This window comes from Musa acuminata, chromosome BXJ3-9, assembly GCF_036884655.1.
Source record: "Musa acuminata AAA Group cultivar baxijiao chromosome BXJ3-9, Cavendish_Baxijiao_AAA, whole genome shotgun sequence".
NCBI lineage: Eukaryota > Viridiplantae > Streptophyta > Magnoliopsida > Zingiberales > Musaceae > Musa > Musa acuminata.
This window is the reverse complement of record NC_088357.1, coordinates 32,770,179-32,787,911: the sequence shown is the minus strand read 5'-3', so window position 1 is coordinate 32,787,911 and position 17,733 is coordinate 32,770,179. Positions and strand designations below refer to the sequence as shown.

Here is a 17,733-nt window from a genome sequence, read left to right as displayed (position 1 = left end):
CAGATTTCTGACAACAACAGTGTCTAACCCTCTACTTTTGTCTCTCTATATAGAGCCTAACCCAAAGGATTTTGAACCGACATAAACAAAGATGCACATCATATTAACCAGTAAAATTTTCATTTGTAAACTATTAGAACACCCAAAGCAAGTGATAAAACATAGTTTGGTAAGCAGGTTCTGACCTCATGACACCGTCTGACAATCTCCAGGATGATCAACATAATTATTCACCACAGTGTTCAAGACCAGACCGCATCACATCTATGGTATAATAAGCACAATAGAACCAGAAGTCTTTCTTGCCTCCAGGTCGGCATGTGCCCGAGCTGCATCGGATAGTGGATAGATATGGTTCACACGCCCTCGCAGGATCCCTGCAGCAACATTAGCAAAGACCTCTCCTGCAGCAGCAAGCAGTTCATCACGAGTTGCAGTGTAGTGCATTAGACTAGGCCTAGTTAGGAACAGGGATTTGGAAGCAAGGTCGCTCAGTGGAACCGCATCTGGCCTTCCAGATGACTGCCCGAAGCTGACCATGAAACCTCGGGACCTCAAGCATGACAAAGATCCCTGCATCAGTGAGTGAGATTCTAGTTTAGCTTAATCTTCATAGTACGATAAATCCTAGTTCGCAAGTAGCACACAAAAATGAAGAGCATATTCATTAAAATATGATCAAATGAAATAAACATTTTCAGGCAAACATTTAATCCCTGATTAATTGCATAGAATAAGTCACTAACGTTCGTACTTCAGAAGGGAACACCAACCAGTATTGCATCAGAAACACATGGTGCAACAGAGGAAACAAACAAATAAACTAAAGTAAGCAGATCTAAAAACAATCATATAATTTATAGCGGAACTGTTATACCACCTGAAATGTATCTTTTCCAACAGAATCATAGACAACATTGACTCCATTGCCTGATGTTACTTCATTTACTCTGGCTACAAAGTCCTCCTTCGTGTATACTATGACATGGTGGCATCCATCTTCTGCTGCCTGGGCTGCTTTCTCTTCGGTTGAAACAGTTCCAATGACCGTGGCACCAAGTGCATTTGCCCACTGACAAAGTAATGAGCCTACCCCACCTGCAGCAGCATGAATGAGAACAGTGTGGCCAGCTTCAACCTGCTTTGCAAACAAGATTAGTTTTAATAATGACAGTTCAGGATAGTGTATATACAAGATCTCAGAGTTCCATTATGTTCAGATTTGCATGAATTGCTTCCACACACCAAGTAAACAAACCTAGTTACTGGTGATCTCAAGATCCAAGAAGCTTTTGAGTTGTAGCTTGTTAATGCAAAATAATCACATGAGCTCAGGCTTATATATGTAAATGCACAAGAAGATTAGCTGCATGAACTTACTAGCCAAACTAAAATCAGTCCACAAGCAGAGACATAACACTTCAACCAATTCTAGAACTCTTAAAGAGTATATACAAGTTTCACATATTAGATAAACAATCTTGATAATTTATCGAGTAAGGATAATGTATACTCATGATGCCAGACTCACATTATGTTCTAAATGCATGAATTGGTATTCACAGAAACAGGCAAACAATTTTAGATCACTGACCATCTCAAGACCTGAGAAGCTTATGAGTCATAATTGTTAAATCAAAATCAAAACATGAGCTCAAGCTGATAAGTTGCATGTGCATACATAGATGTATGTGTATGTATATAAATGTATATTAAAAGATAGTTGCACAAATTTAAGAAAGAAACTAAATCTCTCCACCTGATGGTGCCCATATTCCACATAATATTGTGAACTTGGTTGAAGGAGACTCAATATCTAAACCTTCCTAGAACATTTCAAGGTTCTCTACAAGTTTGAAGAACAGGAAAATGGCAACATGTTATAAATCCTCATAAACTGGTAATTGTGGCAGATACTCCAAAGAGCCCCACATTTGTTCAAGGCAATCCAGTAAATTGCTTGAAGGTGGATTATTTTATATCTACACTAAATGGAGAAATAATAGATGCCATTTTAACTTGTAAAATGTTCAGAGGCTTCTGAAAGGTTTAGAAACTCAAAGTCAAAAGAAAAGAAGGATCGACCTTGTAGCATCGGCGGAGTAAAACATATGCAGTCATTCCCTTAAGCATAATGGATGCTGCTATCTTATTATCAATGGAGGGTGGAACGGGAACCACAACACTTTCAGGAAGAACTTGTTCTTCGGAATAGGAACCCATTGGATTACCAGCATAAGCAACAACATCCCCAAGTTGTCTATCAGTCAGACCAGGGCCCACAGCAGTCACTACTCCAACAGCTTCCATTCCTAAGACATGTAACAAATATTAGATGTACAAGAATCAAAATGATTGTAAACATAGCAATTATCTCCATTTTAGAAACTTCTCTAACGGATGCTTATTTTACTCCTCATAACTTACATGAAAAAAAGAAAAGCCAGCAGTGTTTTTTAAAGCAAGATATGCAGAAAAAACAACATGCCAAGAATCAAGTTTGATTTCCTTGTCACATCAATTCCTGATTCACAATCAAGCTCCTTAACATAATATTAGTCATGTGGCTGGTGCTAGAGGTACAAATATGTGGTAGGATCTTGGAACTGCTAGTGGTGGAAAAGGTCGGTGTTGTCATACACACATTTTTCTTCCCTCCTCTTTCTCTCGTAATCCAAATAAGTTTTAGTTTCATCATCATCAACAGAATTAGATCCCCTGTGTGGAGCCCTCAGATTTCTCATCAATTTGTTGTTAAAAAAAGGATAATGGTTCGTCCCATATTCTGCTAGGATGTTAATTTCTCACAGTAGGAGTTTCTTGGTCTTCCTTCCGAAGTCTTAGTTTATTCAATAGCAGGAAATGTTACATAACATCTATGCGATAGGCAGACTCTCATGAAGGTCTATGTCATTTTGAGGGGAATACTCCAAGTAATGGGCCAATCATAGTTCTCCTACTGGTAAAGATGCAGGGATGAGGATTCTATAGATTGACCCTCCCCAAAAGCCTACATCTGTGGGAGCGTCATGCATTAAGCTGTACTTTTTTACAAAAAATGTACATGTCAGATTGAGTTCAATCAAGAGCCCATTTAGTTGTATCTTGGAAGCAGAATTGGTCCACAGTGTGCATAATCCAAAACCAAGTCATACAGCTCATCATGCCAAATGAATGGTATTCTTGATCACAATTCAAGTGATGAAAACTGAAAAGATAAAACATCAAATACTATATATAATTATTAAATTTATTTAAATTATAAAATAAAAGATACAACTAGATGTCTATTTTCATAATTGTCATAGGGGAATAATGGACCAACTAGATGTCCCAGAAAGCGCCCTCTATTTTCATAATTCTCGTAGGGAGCTCCTAGTTTTTCCAAATGATCAAAATGCCCACATGTCAAAAAACCACCTTTTCTGTTGTAACCTATCTAGTCAAACCTATTCAGTGTTGGACCAGACAGACTGGTTATGGTGTTTTAGATCACTAGACTGATTCTAGTTTTTTTTTTTTATTAGGGTCAGAGTGTCTTAATTTAATAACTAAGAATACTGTAAATTCATTCAACAGCACTAAGGCTGAAGTTCAATTACTTTAAATTCCATCAAACTAAAATAGAAATTTTATCATGATTTAAGGTTTCATAAAATGATTTATTTAAGATTTTTGAATGATTTTGGATGAAAATTAGGATTATTTTGATATTTCAAGATAAAGGATGATAGATCCTCATTGTTTCACTTAATCTTAAATTTAGATATATATAATCTAGAAAAACTTATAATATTTATGTTTATTTATTATAAATAACAATTATAACAAAGGGGTGAGACAATAACTAGTTAAAATGTTTTTAAATGGACCACAGTGTTTTATGTTATTATACTGAAACACTATAATTGTATTCAGAAACACTATAATTAAGACTTAATTAGTTGAAATCTTCACATTCCTTCATTATCAACCTTATTATAAGTTTTGATATTTTATAAAATGATTTGTTTGAGAATTTAAGTAGTTTTACATGAAAAGTAAGAAGATTTTGATATATTTCAAAATAAATGATGATAAATTTTTTTTTTTAATTCATAAAACTTTTAAGTCTATTCTTATGTTATTTTTTGTGGCACAATGATAATAAATAAGGGTGAAAAAAAATACTCAGTTCTAATATTTTTTAATAGACATAACAATTTTTACTAATAAAAACATTGTAATTTTATTGAACAACACCTAAGCAGGCTTTAATTAGTTTAAATCCTCATAAATATTAATTGTTAACTCTAGTACAAGTTTTAATATACATAAATAAATTTAAATGAGAATTTTAGTGGTTTAGATATATTTTAAAAATAAAGGATAATAAAAATTTTATTTTTTTGTCACTTAATCTTAAATTTATGTTTATGTATCTTGTAGAACCTTATAATATATTTATAACTATACATCCAGTGTGGAACAATTGTAATAAAAAAAGGTGAATTACAATGTTTTTAATAAACTCAGGTATTGTAAGTGAATTACTAAACTAAGGTATTATAACAGCTTTCAAAAACATTATAACCAGTTCAAGCAACTAAAACAATGTAAATTAATTCAAAAAATATTGTAACTAGTCCAATTCAATATTTGACTGCTTCAACTGCTTGGTTTGTAAAGGAAATAGCTTTTCTTTATTGGAGAGCATTTGAAAAAGATAGGAGCTCTTTAGGCGCATTATGAAAAAAGAGGATGCTATATGAGAAAAGCCCAAAAAATGGAACTTTTCCTGGGAAATCACCCTAAGATTTTGTCAAAATATGCATGTCATATTTCGTGGTTATAGAATTTACACATTCATATGTTCATGTATTTCCATGCAAGGTTTAAAATCTTTGTTGAGTACTGATTCTGGTCCTTGGGCCAACCAATACAATAACGACATGGTTCAACATACTATAAACTCAGGTATTGTAAGTGAATTACTAAACTAAGGTATTATAACTGCATTCAAAAACATTATAACCAGTTCGAGCAACTAAAACAATGTAAATTAATTCAAAAAATATTGTAACTAGTCCAATTCAATATTTGACTGCTTCAACTGGTTGGTTTGTAAAGGAAATAGCTTTTCTTTATTGGAGAGCATTTGAAAAAGATAGGAGCTCTTTAGGCACATTATGAAAAAAGAGGATGCTATATGAGAAAAGCCCAAAATATGGAACTTTTCTTGGGAAATCTGTCACGACCCGAGTCTGATGAGCCAACTGGCCAATAACTCCAATTTGATCCTTCAACCGCGGACCAAAATGCTTAAGCGGGAGTTAATGTAGTACACTCATCAGGCCCTTATAAGCTAATCATACACATTACCCACTTCCGATGTGGGACTAATGGGATGTTACAATATCCCAAACTCAATTAGCTTGACGTCCTCGTCAAGGCCCGACATAACCCAGATCGAACCCTAGCATAGTGCATGTGAGGTTTAACTCAGTGGTGGCTCCACGCCATGATGAGTTCTCGACTCCATCCACGGGTAGCCCTTTCCTACTCGAGCCCTCTCACCCTGCCCAAATGCTAGGTCGACTCTGATACCAAATGTCACGACCCGAGTTTGATGAGCCAACTGGCCAATAACTCCATTTTGGTCCTTCAACCGCGGACCAAAATACTTAAGCGAGAGTTAACGTAGTACACTCATCAGGCCCTTATAAACTAATCATACACATTGCCCACTTCCGATGTGGGACTAATGGGATGTTACAAAATCACCCTAAGATTTTGTCAAAATATGCATGTCATATTTTGTGGTTATAGAATTTACACATTCATATGTTCATGTATTTCCATTCAAGGTTTAAAATCTTTGTTGAGTACTGATTCTGGTCCTTGGGCAAACCAATACAATAACGACATGGTTCAACATACCATATACTTGACTGCTCATTGACAACCAATATGGAGGAAGAGCAGAATAAAAAGGAAGTAGTCAAGGAAACAATGATGGTAACAAGTATAGATAGGAGGAGAGGGTCACAAGGCCAACACAACAAGGTGAAATGGCGATATGACAGTGAGGAGGTAGCCACAATAATGTGCAGCGGAGGACAAGATGGATAGAAAGAGAAAAAGTGACAAGGAGAGAAATAACAGTCATTCTCCTCTTATGAAGATAAAATATTTCAAAATATACTTTATTGTATCCCAAATCTTATTAATATTTTCAATACTTTATTTTTATATTTTATTTTAAAGGATTTTCTCAAACAATTCTGACCTATAGATCTGAGCCGACCAATCCTCTCGGCCCTTTCATAGTCCCCAGCCAATCACAATTCTGATAATCTTTCAAACCATGCATTAAGAAGAATCTCTAACATTGATTATCACATGCAACAATGAAAATTGCTCAAGGCAAACTTAGACAAACTTCTCACATATCAAAAATAGCATGAATTCTTGATCCATACATAACTTGAACAACAGAAGCAAATCTATGAAGTAGAAGTCTTCTAGCATCAAGTTTACATACTCTTCAAGTATCCTATGAAGACAGTTAGTGACTTGCAGAATGTTATGATGCAACTAAGTTGATGGTGGTCTGTCTGAGAACATAAACAAAGTCCCAAAACTAGACATGCTTAAAGAACTTTCCATTGAGATAATGTATTCTTAGTCCCTAGATAAGAATAATGGGGCAAAATTGTGTGTTTGTTGTGTACTATGTAAGAAATTCAAGATTTAAATACTGTTGGATGCAAACATGCACTTGTAATCCGAAAGAGCATCAAATTATGCATGCACACAGTATTTCTTCTCAAATAATGCTCTCATGATATGCATGCATGAAATATTTCTTCCCAAAATCCAAAAAGTAACTCTTTATTGCTGCTAGTTTTTCATAATAGTGATTCTATATGCCCCATCAATTTCATTCAGGGTGAAAACGAAGTATGTTGAACCTAGCTGCTTTAGTTTTCAATCTAAATATGGTAGACTAGGAAATAAGAAATGTTGAATCTCGGATTTTGATGATGAAACCAATTGATAGTGTTTATGATTTGATCTGTGTTTTGAGTGACGCAGGAAGCTTCGATCAGGGAGAGACAATTAAAGCATGAAGAATCATGTTGGGCCGGAGTGGAACATGTTAAAAGATTGGACGTCGAGCCGGAGGATCGATCGACGTATCGGCAGAAGGCTTTGGGCAATAAGTTCGGGCATCGGGCTAAGAAGAGTGAAAATTGCGCCAAGGATATCGGAGTTGCGGAGGTCAACTGGTCAATTGGACAATAGGCCACAACAGAGGATGATGCGCCGAAGATTCAGACGAAGCGCCAACGAACCAATGACATGCCGGACAATATTTGATTTGCTTTATAATAATTGTCTATATCGAAGTAGGTTTTAAGTGTGCAGGATTAACTACGATAGCGATCAAGGCATAAAGCAAAATGAAGTCCCGGAGTCAAGAATGAGATTTCGTTGGGAGTTCAAGAGTTTATTGGAAGTCCGAACGTTCGTCGGAAGTTCTGCCAGAATTAACCGAGAAGTCCAGGAGCTTGCCGAGAGTCCATTGGAACATTGCCGAGAGATCGTCGGAAGTTCGCCAGAAGATTGCCGGAAGAAACCTAGACTAACCAGGATTGATTTGCTTAGAGTATGCCTTAAAATTCGTAGTTAGCACATAATTGGGTTGGAATTAGGCCAACTCATTTAGGGGCCAATTGAGCCCAAGTTTGGGCTGTGTTGGGCCAAGTGAAACTGTCGTGGCACAGTCTCCAAGACTGTGTCAGGCGGTGGTACCGTCGATCTGGGCGATGGTACTGTCCAGACATAGTCTCCGAGAGACTATTAGGCGATGGTACTATTAGTTTGGGCGGTGGTACCGCCCAGACACAGTCTTCTAGGCAGTGGTACCGCTAGACTAGGCGGTGGTACCGCCCAATGTCAGTGCTGCAGCCGGTGGTACCGCCAGGACCCCGAAAACCCAGGATGAGACCCTTTTAGACTCCAAGTTTAAATCCACTTGAGGCTTATAAATACCCCTCTCATCCCTGATTAACATACACATGATTTTAGAGCAAGAAAGAAGAAAAACGCTGTTGTAATCTTGTGAAAACTCCTCTAAAAGCTCTAAGTATTAGTTTTGTTTAAAAGATGAGTGAAGGGGTTATAAAGGTTCTCTCCTGAACCTGTCAAAAGGAGAATCGAGTTGTAAGGGTAGTTAATCTTCGTCCATTGAAGGAAGATCGTTAGTGGATGCTGGTGGCCTCGATGGAAGGGGAATCGATGGATTGGATGTAGGTCACGACGACCGAACCACTATAAAACGGTTTATATTTCTATTTTGCTATTTACATTTATTGCAAACTGTCATACTTCCTCATTACTTTAGCTGCACACTCTTACGAACGTGTTTCAAATTAACATCTTTCCGAAATCGATTTTAATCGAACGAAAGATTTTCGAACCGACGTAATTTTTTCCGTTGCACTAATTCACCCCACCCCCCCCTCTCTTAGTGCCGACTCGATCCTAACAAGAAAAAGTCTGAGTACTCTAATAAGAAACACAGTCACACTCTCTCTTGGACATATAAATACTTTGGGTGTCCAAATGAGCAGCACCACCATATTGCTTCCTAATATTTTCACGGGTACAAGCAATTACAAATATAGAAAACATAACAATCAAAATGCATCTTCCCAATTAAAAAGCATCTCAAAGTACAAAAGAAAGGCCTTGGTACTGTTATTTTGTTATAATATTGATTCCATATGCCCCTCGAAACTTATTCGAGGTGAGAAGAAAGTATGGTAAACATAGTTGCTTCAGTCTCCATCTCAAATATGGTAGATTAGGAAGCAGAACAAAATCCAAGTGCTCTAGAAAGAAATGCAGACACACACTTGTTCATATACATAGTTCGGGCATCCAAATGGTCCAACGTCACCATACTGCTTCCTGATTGAAGTAATATTTTCAAGGGTACAAGCAATTACATTAAAAAATAACAATAAAAATGCATCGTCTTATGATGCCAAAAAGAAACCATATATACATCTTGAATATTACAAAAAAAAATTTCAGAATTTTCATCACCTATATGCATTGACAAACTATAGCAAGAATCCCATTAATAACATTATCTAAAATCCATAAATACATATGTATTAAATTCTAAGCTTACTATGCTTCTAAATTCATGTCCTCTTAAAGAGGATCAACATCAACTTCTGCTTGCATATTCTGACTTGAGTCCCACATCAGAAATTAAAAGCAAAATGTACTTGACGCCAAGATATAACCATTCATGCACATAAATTTCCTTATTGTGAAATGGAGATTGAATGTGAATGGACCATTGTCCTTGGTCTTTACCAACCATAAAGGAACTTCTTTCAGTTTGGTCATGAAAGCTATTACAAGGATTGAAATATTGTAACGTACCGAAGTTTCGACATTCTCTCGGTATGGTACATACTGTATACAGAACGATATATCGTTCAGTATATATATATATATATATATATATATATATATATATATATAATTTGGTGACATCGTCGAAGCAACGTTTCGTCGACATCGCCTCTCTCCTCTCCCCAAGCGGGGCGATGCTGTCGAGATATATATATATATATATATATATATATATAAGTAAAAAAACTTATATATATTTATATATAAAAAAAAAAAATTTTGGTGCCGAGGCGACACGACGTCGCCTTTTTCGGCAACGTTGCCGAGGCGACGTCACGTCGCCTTTTTCTACAACATTGCCGAGGAGACACGACGTCGCCTTTTCCCGCCTAGGGAGAAAAAGGCGACTTCGCCTCGACGACGTCGCATATTTATATAATATATATATTATAATATATATATTATATATAACATATCGCTCGGTAGTGGGCGGTCCATATATCAATCTACTGACGGACTAGTATGTACCGCCCGTATCTACTGACGGACTAGTACGTACCGCCCGATACGGGCGGTATTATTCAAAATTGTAATCCTTGAGCTATTGATCTTGGTTGGATTAAGAATTAACATGATTAGGCTAGACGTAAAAACTGTATTTCTCTAATTTATATAAAGAAGAGTTAAGAGAAGGAAAAAGATGTAGCAGTGGATGACATAAATGATTACAGTGTCTAAACAAAATCTGCAATATGCTTGCAAAACTATTTCTGTGACAATGTATGACAGGAAAAACATGTAAAGGAACAGGAGATTATCGATCGATAGCAAGAGGGAAAAAATAAACATGAAGAAATAACAAATAAATATTTATTGAATAGATGTAGATTTATTTATTCCCATGCATAAGCTCAATGGACTGAGCAAGCGGCGAGGAGTCGTCGCATGATCTCGCTTGAGAGAATGCATTGGTGAATGCATTGCGAGATCAAGTGGGGGAGCGACCCAAAGCAACTTAAATGAAGGCACACTTGGAGTCGATATGGAGATCGGACTCAAGGGAGGGCTGACCCGTGGAATGGTAGGCGCGAGGGCCACCATCAACTCAATGCAAAAACGAGGAGCGGAGCAACTTGGGGGTAACTTGGCGAAGTACTCAAGCCGCTTAAAGGGAGCCAGCATAGAAGTTGGAACATGGAGCAGAGGCACAGTGCTTTCCTTAGACAGAGGTCAAGGACATGAACTCTTGCAGAGGCAAGAGTAAGATCATGTTGTTCCATGGGTCCTTCATTCTGACGGAGCGGACTCATCTTGCATGGTGCCAAAGACGAAGGGAGCTTCGGGGCACATGCACCTCATCTCGGAGGAGCATTTGATGGAGGAACTAAGGCGACTCAATTTGCGAAGGTGAAGTTGAGTTCAGAAGGCCTTAGCATGGGGCAAGAGGACGCAGAGGCGGGTACTCTTGAAGAATATGCCACAGTGTTGTCATTCAAGTTACCATGAAGGAAGCGGTGCGCAGCGGAGATTGTGCTGGTAGGGGCAGAGGCCCAGGATCCAGACAATGGTGCACAAATTACAGTGAAGTCGGTGGACTTCGAGAGCTACTAGGCGACGGACTGTCCTAGAGCGGTGCTTCATCTAGGTGTGACCCAAGAGTGGGTGGATGAAGGTCGATTGCCAAAGGAGCGAACAAAATCGAAGGTGGAGGAGACCCTGCGATGTATTAGCAGAGGCCACACATGGAGGGTTCACAATTCGAGTTTATTCCACAAGGATCAGAATGCAATGGAGATGTCACCAGGAGGCGACATGGTGCAGCGGATCGTGGTGGAACAGTTCATGGCAATGCGATACACACGACTTAGTCCCAGGAGGGACTAGATTATATGGAGGTATGATTGGGAGCTACTGGGAGCTCCACTTCGGTGAACAACACGACGGCAAGAAGGACTATGGATTCAAGGAGTGAAGGCCATGGTACCGCAGAGGCGGGTCTTCCGGGCGTGCATCGAATTTTTGCATCGGATGAAAGCCTTGGTCATTAGCATATGAGGGCTATGTTCCACCAAGAGAAAAGTTCGAATGCAAGTACCAGTGAGTCCCATGGGAGGGACTTGATCATACAGAGGTATGGTTGAAGCAGCTGGAGAGTTGGACTGCTCCAGAGCTCATATTCGCTTAAGGGAGCCCGACAAGTCAGAGGACAAGGCCGAGTAAGCGAACGTTGCTACCAAGGAAGCTAAGGAGAACAGAATCGGTGCAAACCCTACAACTTGATGGCAGAGGCCATGCATGGGAGTTGCAGTCTGTCACTCCATCGACCAAACAGACTGCTTGGAGAACACAGAGGTGTTGAAGCAGGGGGTCGAAAGGAGCGAGGAAGCGACGATAAGTCCAGAGGGACTTAGCTACCCAAAATCAAGCATCAGTTAGTATGGAGGTGGACTCAGAGGAGTGCCACGGAGACATATCTACTGATCGTGAAGAAAAGGGATGCAGATGCGAGGCGACGGATAGTAGGGTCATGGGCATGGCAGCGCTATGGTACCGCAGAGGCGGGACTTCCGTGAAAGTCATTGATCCCTTGCTCTCATGGAGGGAGAGCGCTTAGTCGTGAAAGGGGCCGAGGAGGTAGAGAATGCAGAGGCAATCTCCAAGTACCGAGACAAGGCTGAAGGGCAGAGGCCGAAGAACTTCGTAAGACCGGTGTCAATGTGCTTCTCATCAAGATAGCCGAAAGTGAAGGACTTCGGGTCATGCAAGAGTGTATAACCAAGGAACGAAGCAGGCAGTACGCGGTGCTGTACCTTTGCTACTCAGTGGAGTAGGCGGCAGGGTTGATGGAGAAGACGGTACAATCCCAGAGGCGACCAAACCTATGAGAGAACTACTCCAAGTTGGGGTGAAAACTTCCTGCATTCCAGAAGTTCAATGGCATTGAGAAGGTGAATCACAGTAGCTAACTCAACGCAAGGAGTGCAAACACTTCATGTGCTTCAGAAGTGTGAGCAAAGAGCAGGCGAAGGCCAGTAACCAGCTCGATGCATGAAGTACAACCTCGAGGAGGCGGGCGAAGTCAAGTAACCTTTGCCTTCTCAACTCTTAAGAGAATGGGCGAAACCGAGTACCCCAATTCTCTTATCTATCCAGCAAAGGAGCTCTGCATATGTTCAAAGACCCTTCGAAGATAATGGAAGACAATAGTTGTCAAATCCTCACCAACAGTGATCAGTGCTACTGAGAGTAGATTGTCCGCTTCATTTCCCAACGAAATGTCAATCGAAAGCGGAAGTGATGCGAACCTACTTGGATGCGACAACTAAGTGAAAGAAGAGTCAATGAACAAATTTTGTGGAGGAAGGACCCAAAACTTCAGAAGTTTGCGAGACGATGCTCGTTAAAGCTCCAACAAGCATCCACCCAGTTCAAGCAGCATGAGAAATTTGAGAGACTGGCGCAGTAAGGATGGTCTTTTCCTTTATCTGGGGGATCCGCAGGAATCAACAAGGATCAACACAACTCAGCCAACCCCACACCAGAGTCAGAGTCATTGGTGAGTTGAAGCAGCATGGCGGATCAAAGGTTCGACTACTCAAAAGCAGCAGCGGAGAGCAGCTAGGAGCCAAGAGGCGCATTGTAGCTAGAGCAGAAGATTGAAGACTCAGCAAAGGCGAGGAGTTACAGTGTCGACAAAGGCTTCAACGAGGACGTCGAAGGAATAAGTGGGGGAGAATGTCACGGACAAACTTCTAAACAGGATGTTTGATGTAATGCTTATGTATGTCCGTGTCTTTTGGCATGTTCATGCCTTGTACAGAATGTAGAGGGGCGGCCGAAGGCTTAATAGTCACATTTTAGTTGGGTTGGTGGCCTCTTTAGGCTTGTAAATAAAGGTTGTGTCATGTGGACACGTGCGAGAGATTTTCGATCTGTAATGGACCATTTTACCCTTTGTTGTGCCACTGTTCAGAGCTTGTAAAGTCTGTTTGTAATTTGCATTGTCTATGAAGTGTTTTTCGGAGATGTTTGCTTGTGGATCCCGATTGAGGCGTTCTCTCTAACCCGTTCTCTCTTTTGTTGGTCCTAAGGGACAATGGGAGGCTTCGGGGAGGCTGACCTTTGCGGACGGACACGCAAGGGTGCCGCACGACTTAGGCAAAACCAGCTAAGTCCGTGATAGCTTGCTATCGGGTGATCCACTCGATATAACGGCCTAGCTGCGGCGAGGCTGAGAGAGAAGCGTCGAAGAAGGAAGGAGAGAGCATTCGAGAAGAGGGAGATTGGGAGAACCCCGATGCAAACTTGCTTCCACGCCTTTTCTCGATCCCGATCCGATGCCGCCCTCCCTCGACGATCCCGATCCAAGAGGTAACGACGAGGAGAGTCGTAAAGAGGAGGATCTAGAGGCACAGGGATCAGGGGAGGCAGCAATTAGAGCAGCGGAAGAGGCGGTCTCCTTCACTGCCTCGTATGCAACTCTACGGCCTTCTTCGCCAAAAGTCAGAGACGTTTGTGGCCTTCGACGTCTTCACCGTCTTCCTCGCCGAATGCCGCAAACGAGGCGACGAGGAGAAGAAGAGGCAACATCGCCGAGGCTGCATACGCCTTTTTTTAAATATTTTTATATAATTTTTATATTTTTATACATTGATTTTTATTTTTTATAAAAAATATATTTTTTATATTTTTATATATTAATTATATATTTTTTTTTAGGCATACCGCTCAATACAACATACCGTATCGTATCGAGCAAAGCTCGATACACCGGTATGGAACGAAATTTCAAACCTTGATTTTAATATCGATTAAGGATTAACAATCTACTGTTAATAGTATTTAATCCACTATAAATAGTAATTAGAGGGGAGAAAAGAGTCATCGACGATGGAACGTGGGGAAGGAGAGAGTGACGATGACAAAGGAACTTTCAGATGACGACAACGATGATGGAGCTTTCAGACGACGGCAACGGCGGCAGAGGAAGCTGCAGACGATGACAGCAACGATAAAGAAAGCTTCGAGTGGCAACAACGGTGGCGACGAAAGTTGTATAGGGTAACATTGTGGGCAAAGGAAGCTGCAATCCTATCCCTCAAACGTGGAAGGAGCTACACACAGAAGTAGCGGTGCCAAAGGGAATTGCGCATGAAAGCTAGGCCTTTGGACTCGCCTGTCGACGACAAAGGAAGCATCGGACCTGTGCATCAATGGAGGAGGCAACGATTGCGCACGAAAGCAATGATGGGAGCATAGGTGAGTCAAGGTGGCGAAGTAGGGTTTATGGGTCGGGGTTGGGGTGGGGGGGGGTGGGGGGGCGCCGATGGCAGTTGGGTTAAATGTTTTGCTTAGTTAAGTTCAATGCAGCGCTTCACTAAAGCGCGTCACCCAACTACCGTGTGAGGCGTTGGATCCTTGCCTCACCTCACTCGAGCGCCCAAGTGCCTTTTTTAAATCACTGTAAATACCTATCTTGCAAATTAGATCTCCACTTCGATTTAATGATTACCCAATCTCACTATAAGAAGGCCTTTAGGTGCATCTTATGACCCATTTGAGAATATTATATATTTTCTACTCCCAGATCCTTCAAACTTTTGCTAACTTAAGCGCTGAAGATACCTTTTATCGAGTATATTCTCGACGTAGTTTTTCATAGGATATTTATGAAATCTCCAATTTTCCCGAAATTGGACGTGCAACAAGCTAGGATGTAGAACTTGGGTTGGATTTGGATTTGGATTTCTAACATGTCAGACAACCGAAATCTGAAGTAACAATTATGTTCAATGTTCTCTAGAACTTGAAAATCTAAAACAAAATATGAAAACCAGAACATTAGCACTCCAAGACAAAGTCTTCAACAACCTACTGTCTCATCCTTATCCAGCAGATTAAACACATGGAGAGCAGTTATCAACATGATCCACCGATGCAACACCATACGGACTAGTTGATTGTGCAAATGTTGTAAAGGTAAGATATGAAGCAGCTCGGACGTGACACTAAAATGTGTTTGATCTACATATTACAAGTGTTTCTATAATGTTTTAAGGCATCGCAGAGTATAATATATAAAGAATCTCCATTGAACATAACGACAAACAAGTGATAAGCGAATAACAAACTCGACGAAATCGCACCAGGAGTGAAGGGCGTTTCTTTAACGTACACTCCCTTGCGGTGGTAAACATCGATAAAGTTGACGCCGATGGCCTTGTTCCTGACCCTAATCTCGCCCTCCTTGGGCTCGCCGATCTCCACGTCCTCCCACTTCAAAACCTAAATTTACAGGCGGGACGGGGCATAAGGCTCGGAACTCAAGAAGAGAACAACGAACGAAGAAGAAAAAGAAGGAATAAGGAAAATAAAAATCGGAGTTCGTTCTGATCTTGCCTCGGGGCCGCCAAGCTCGTAGACCCTGATGGCCTTCACCATCTTCGGCGCCGGCGAGGGAGAAGAACCGGAAGCTGCGATTGTGAGGGTTCGCAGGGAAGACCTTCGCTCGGAGTTGTGTAGAGATAGTGAGAGGCCGGTAGGAGTTGATCGCAGCAGGCGCAGGGCCGCTGGACGAAGGCGAGAAGGAATGGACGGACACGAGGGGAGAATTCTAATATGGAAATGGGATGAGAGCGACAATGCTGAGCTCATATTCATACTCATACACATTGATTGGGGCTGCACCAGTGCTTGTCGGTGTCATTTATTTGTGCAGATACTCTCCATGGAGTTTATTTAAATATTTCTCTTTTGGCAGTAGCGATTATTTAAGTAATTGTTATAACCAAAGATCGGGTCTGAGCCTTCATTACTTATTTTTCAGCATTGGGAAGGATTATACGTATTGGTGAGATATATATAGTTCGAGTCGAACAAAAAAAAATTACAATAAGATGATAAAACATAAAATAAATATTAATAATTTAATATGATTTAAATTACAATATAGATATCGTTTTTACGTCATGGAGAGAAGAAAGAATCTCTGTACACGATCATAAAACCCAAAACAAACTTGCTGAAATATAACAAAAATGGAAAGCAATAAAAAATTATAGAAATACCTCTATTGACTAAAAGTCGATCAATGTTGATTAGAGTTGACTAGAGTCAACAATCCAACTTCTTCCTCCTCTTTATGATTGTTGTCATGAGCACAATAGTAGATCAGTTCAGTCGGAGGATTCACAGGAGAAGGCCTTAGTAAGTTACATAGTCATAAGATATAGACCGAGTCCAAAAAACAAAAATAATCGAACAACAAAGCACAAAACAAATGCAAGTGATTTAACTTTGTTAGATTATAATACAAACATCATTTCTATGTCCATGAGAAGAAAAAAGAATTCTCTTTAAAAGGCTTTGAATCGTACAGCGATAAGGGAGATGATGGTCTTTTCGGGAGAAAATGAGAAAGAAACTTTCCCAAATACAACCAAGTAATAAAATTACAAAGTACCCTTATTGACCAAGATTTGACTGATGTTGACTATAGTTGAGTAGAGTCAATGGTCAACTTTCTTCCTCTATGTTGTTGCTGCCACGAGCATAGTGGCAAGCTGACAGAGGACTCACTTGAGAAGAATCTTCGACGTCTTGGTTAGATTTAGGCTGAGCGGGAGATCTCTCACATCGTCTTCTTTTCTTCCTTCTCTCCTTTTTTTTTTTTTTTTTTGTCATTTCCCAAATCTCCATTTATAAGAATGAGGGAAGATGAAAGGTGAGAAGCAAGTGGGCAACTGCGGTGATTGCGATGAGTAGCACACGGCGACTGTAGTTCCAACGACGAATTGTGCGTGCCCACCTCACTGACAATCCTCTAGGTTCAACAAGAAATCCCGAAACCATCAAGCTTTTACATCTTCATTCCTTCAATTTCATGCTGTCCTCACGTGATGGCCACGTGAGCTTAGTGTCACATGTGAGTGTCATGCGAGACGAAGAGCGCATAGAAGAAGGAAATATCATACACGGATCTATCGTATCCTAAAATAAAATATACATGTGCCCAATTGTGTTAGTAATATATTCACATGTGTCCGACATGGATACATCCACTCAATTATGTGATGTTAATCTTCAGAAGTCTTGGGCAAAGCTAAAACACAGTGCATAACGACAATTTGGTGGTCCTTCATCATTATTTGTGTACTCTTTGTATCATCATTTTTAGTAAAATAATTTTTTTAGTCATTATAATCTTGTTTTGCATATGTTGGTCTATTCTCTTATAGGTGTAAGGCATAGTGATCATACTTGTAACATTTGAAACACTGATTTATCTCAAGTGTTCTCAACAGTAAAAGCTTTGTT

General features: G+C 40.0%; 1 protein-coding gene across 1 annotated transcript; it reads right to left on the bottom strand.

Moving 5' to 3' along the window:
- Positions 1 to 98: 98 nt before the first annotated feature.
- On the bottom strand, positions 99 to 16,086 carry LOC135650089 (uncharacterized). Its single transcript, XM_065169213.1, has 5 exons — positions 15,817 to 16,086; positions 15,564 to 15,702; positions 2,086 to 2,312; positions 881 to 1,138; positions 99 to 573 (listed from the first exon to the last, which is right to left on the bottom strand). The coding sequence occupies exons 1-5, from the start codon at positions 16,081 to 16,083 to the stop codon at positions 265 to 267; spliced, it is 1,200 nt and encodes a 399-aa protein (XP_065025285.1). The 5' UTR covers positions 16,084 to 16,086; the 3' UTR covers positions 99 to 264.
- Between the last annotated feature and the right edge of the window lie 1,647 nt (positions 16,087 to 17,733).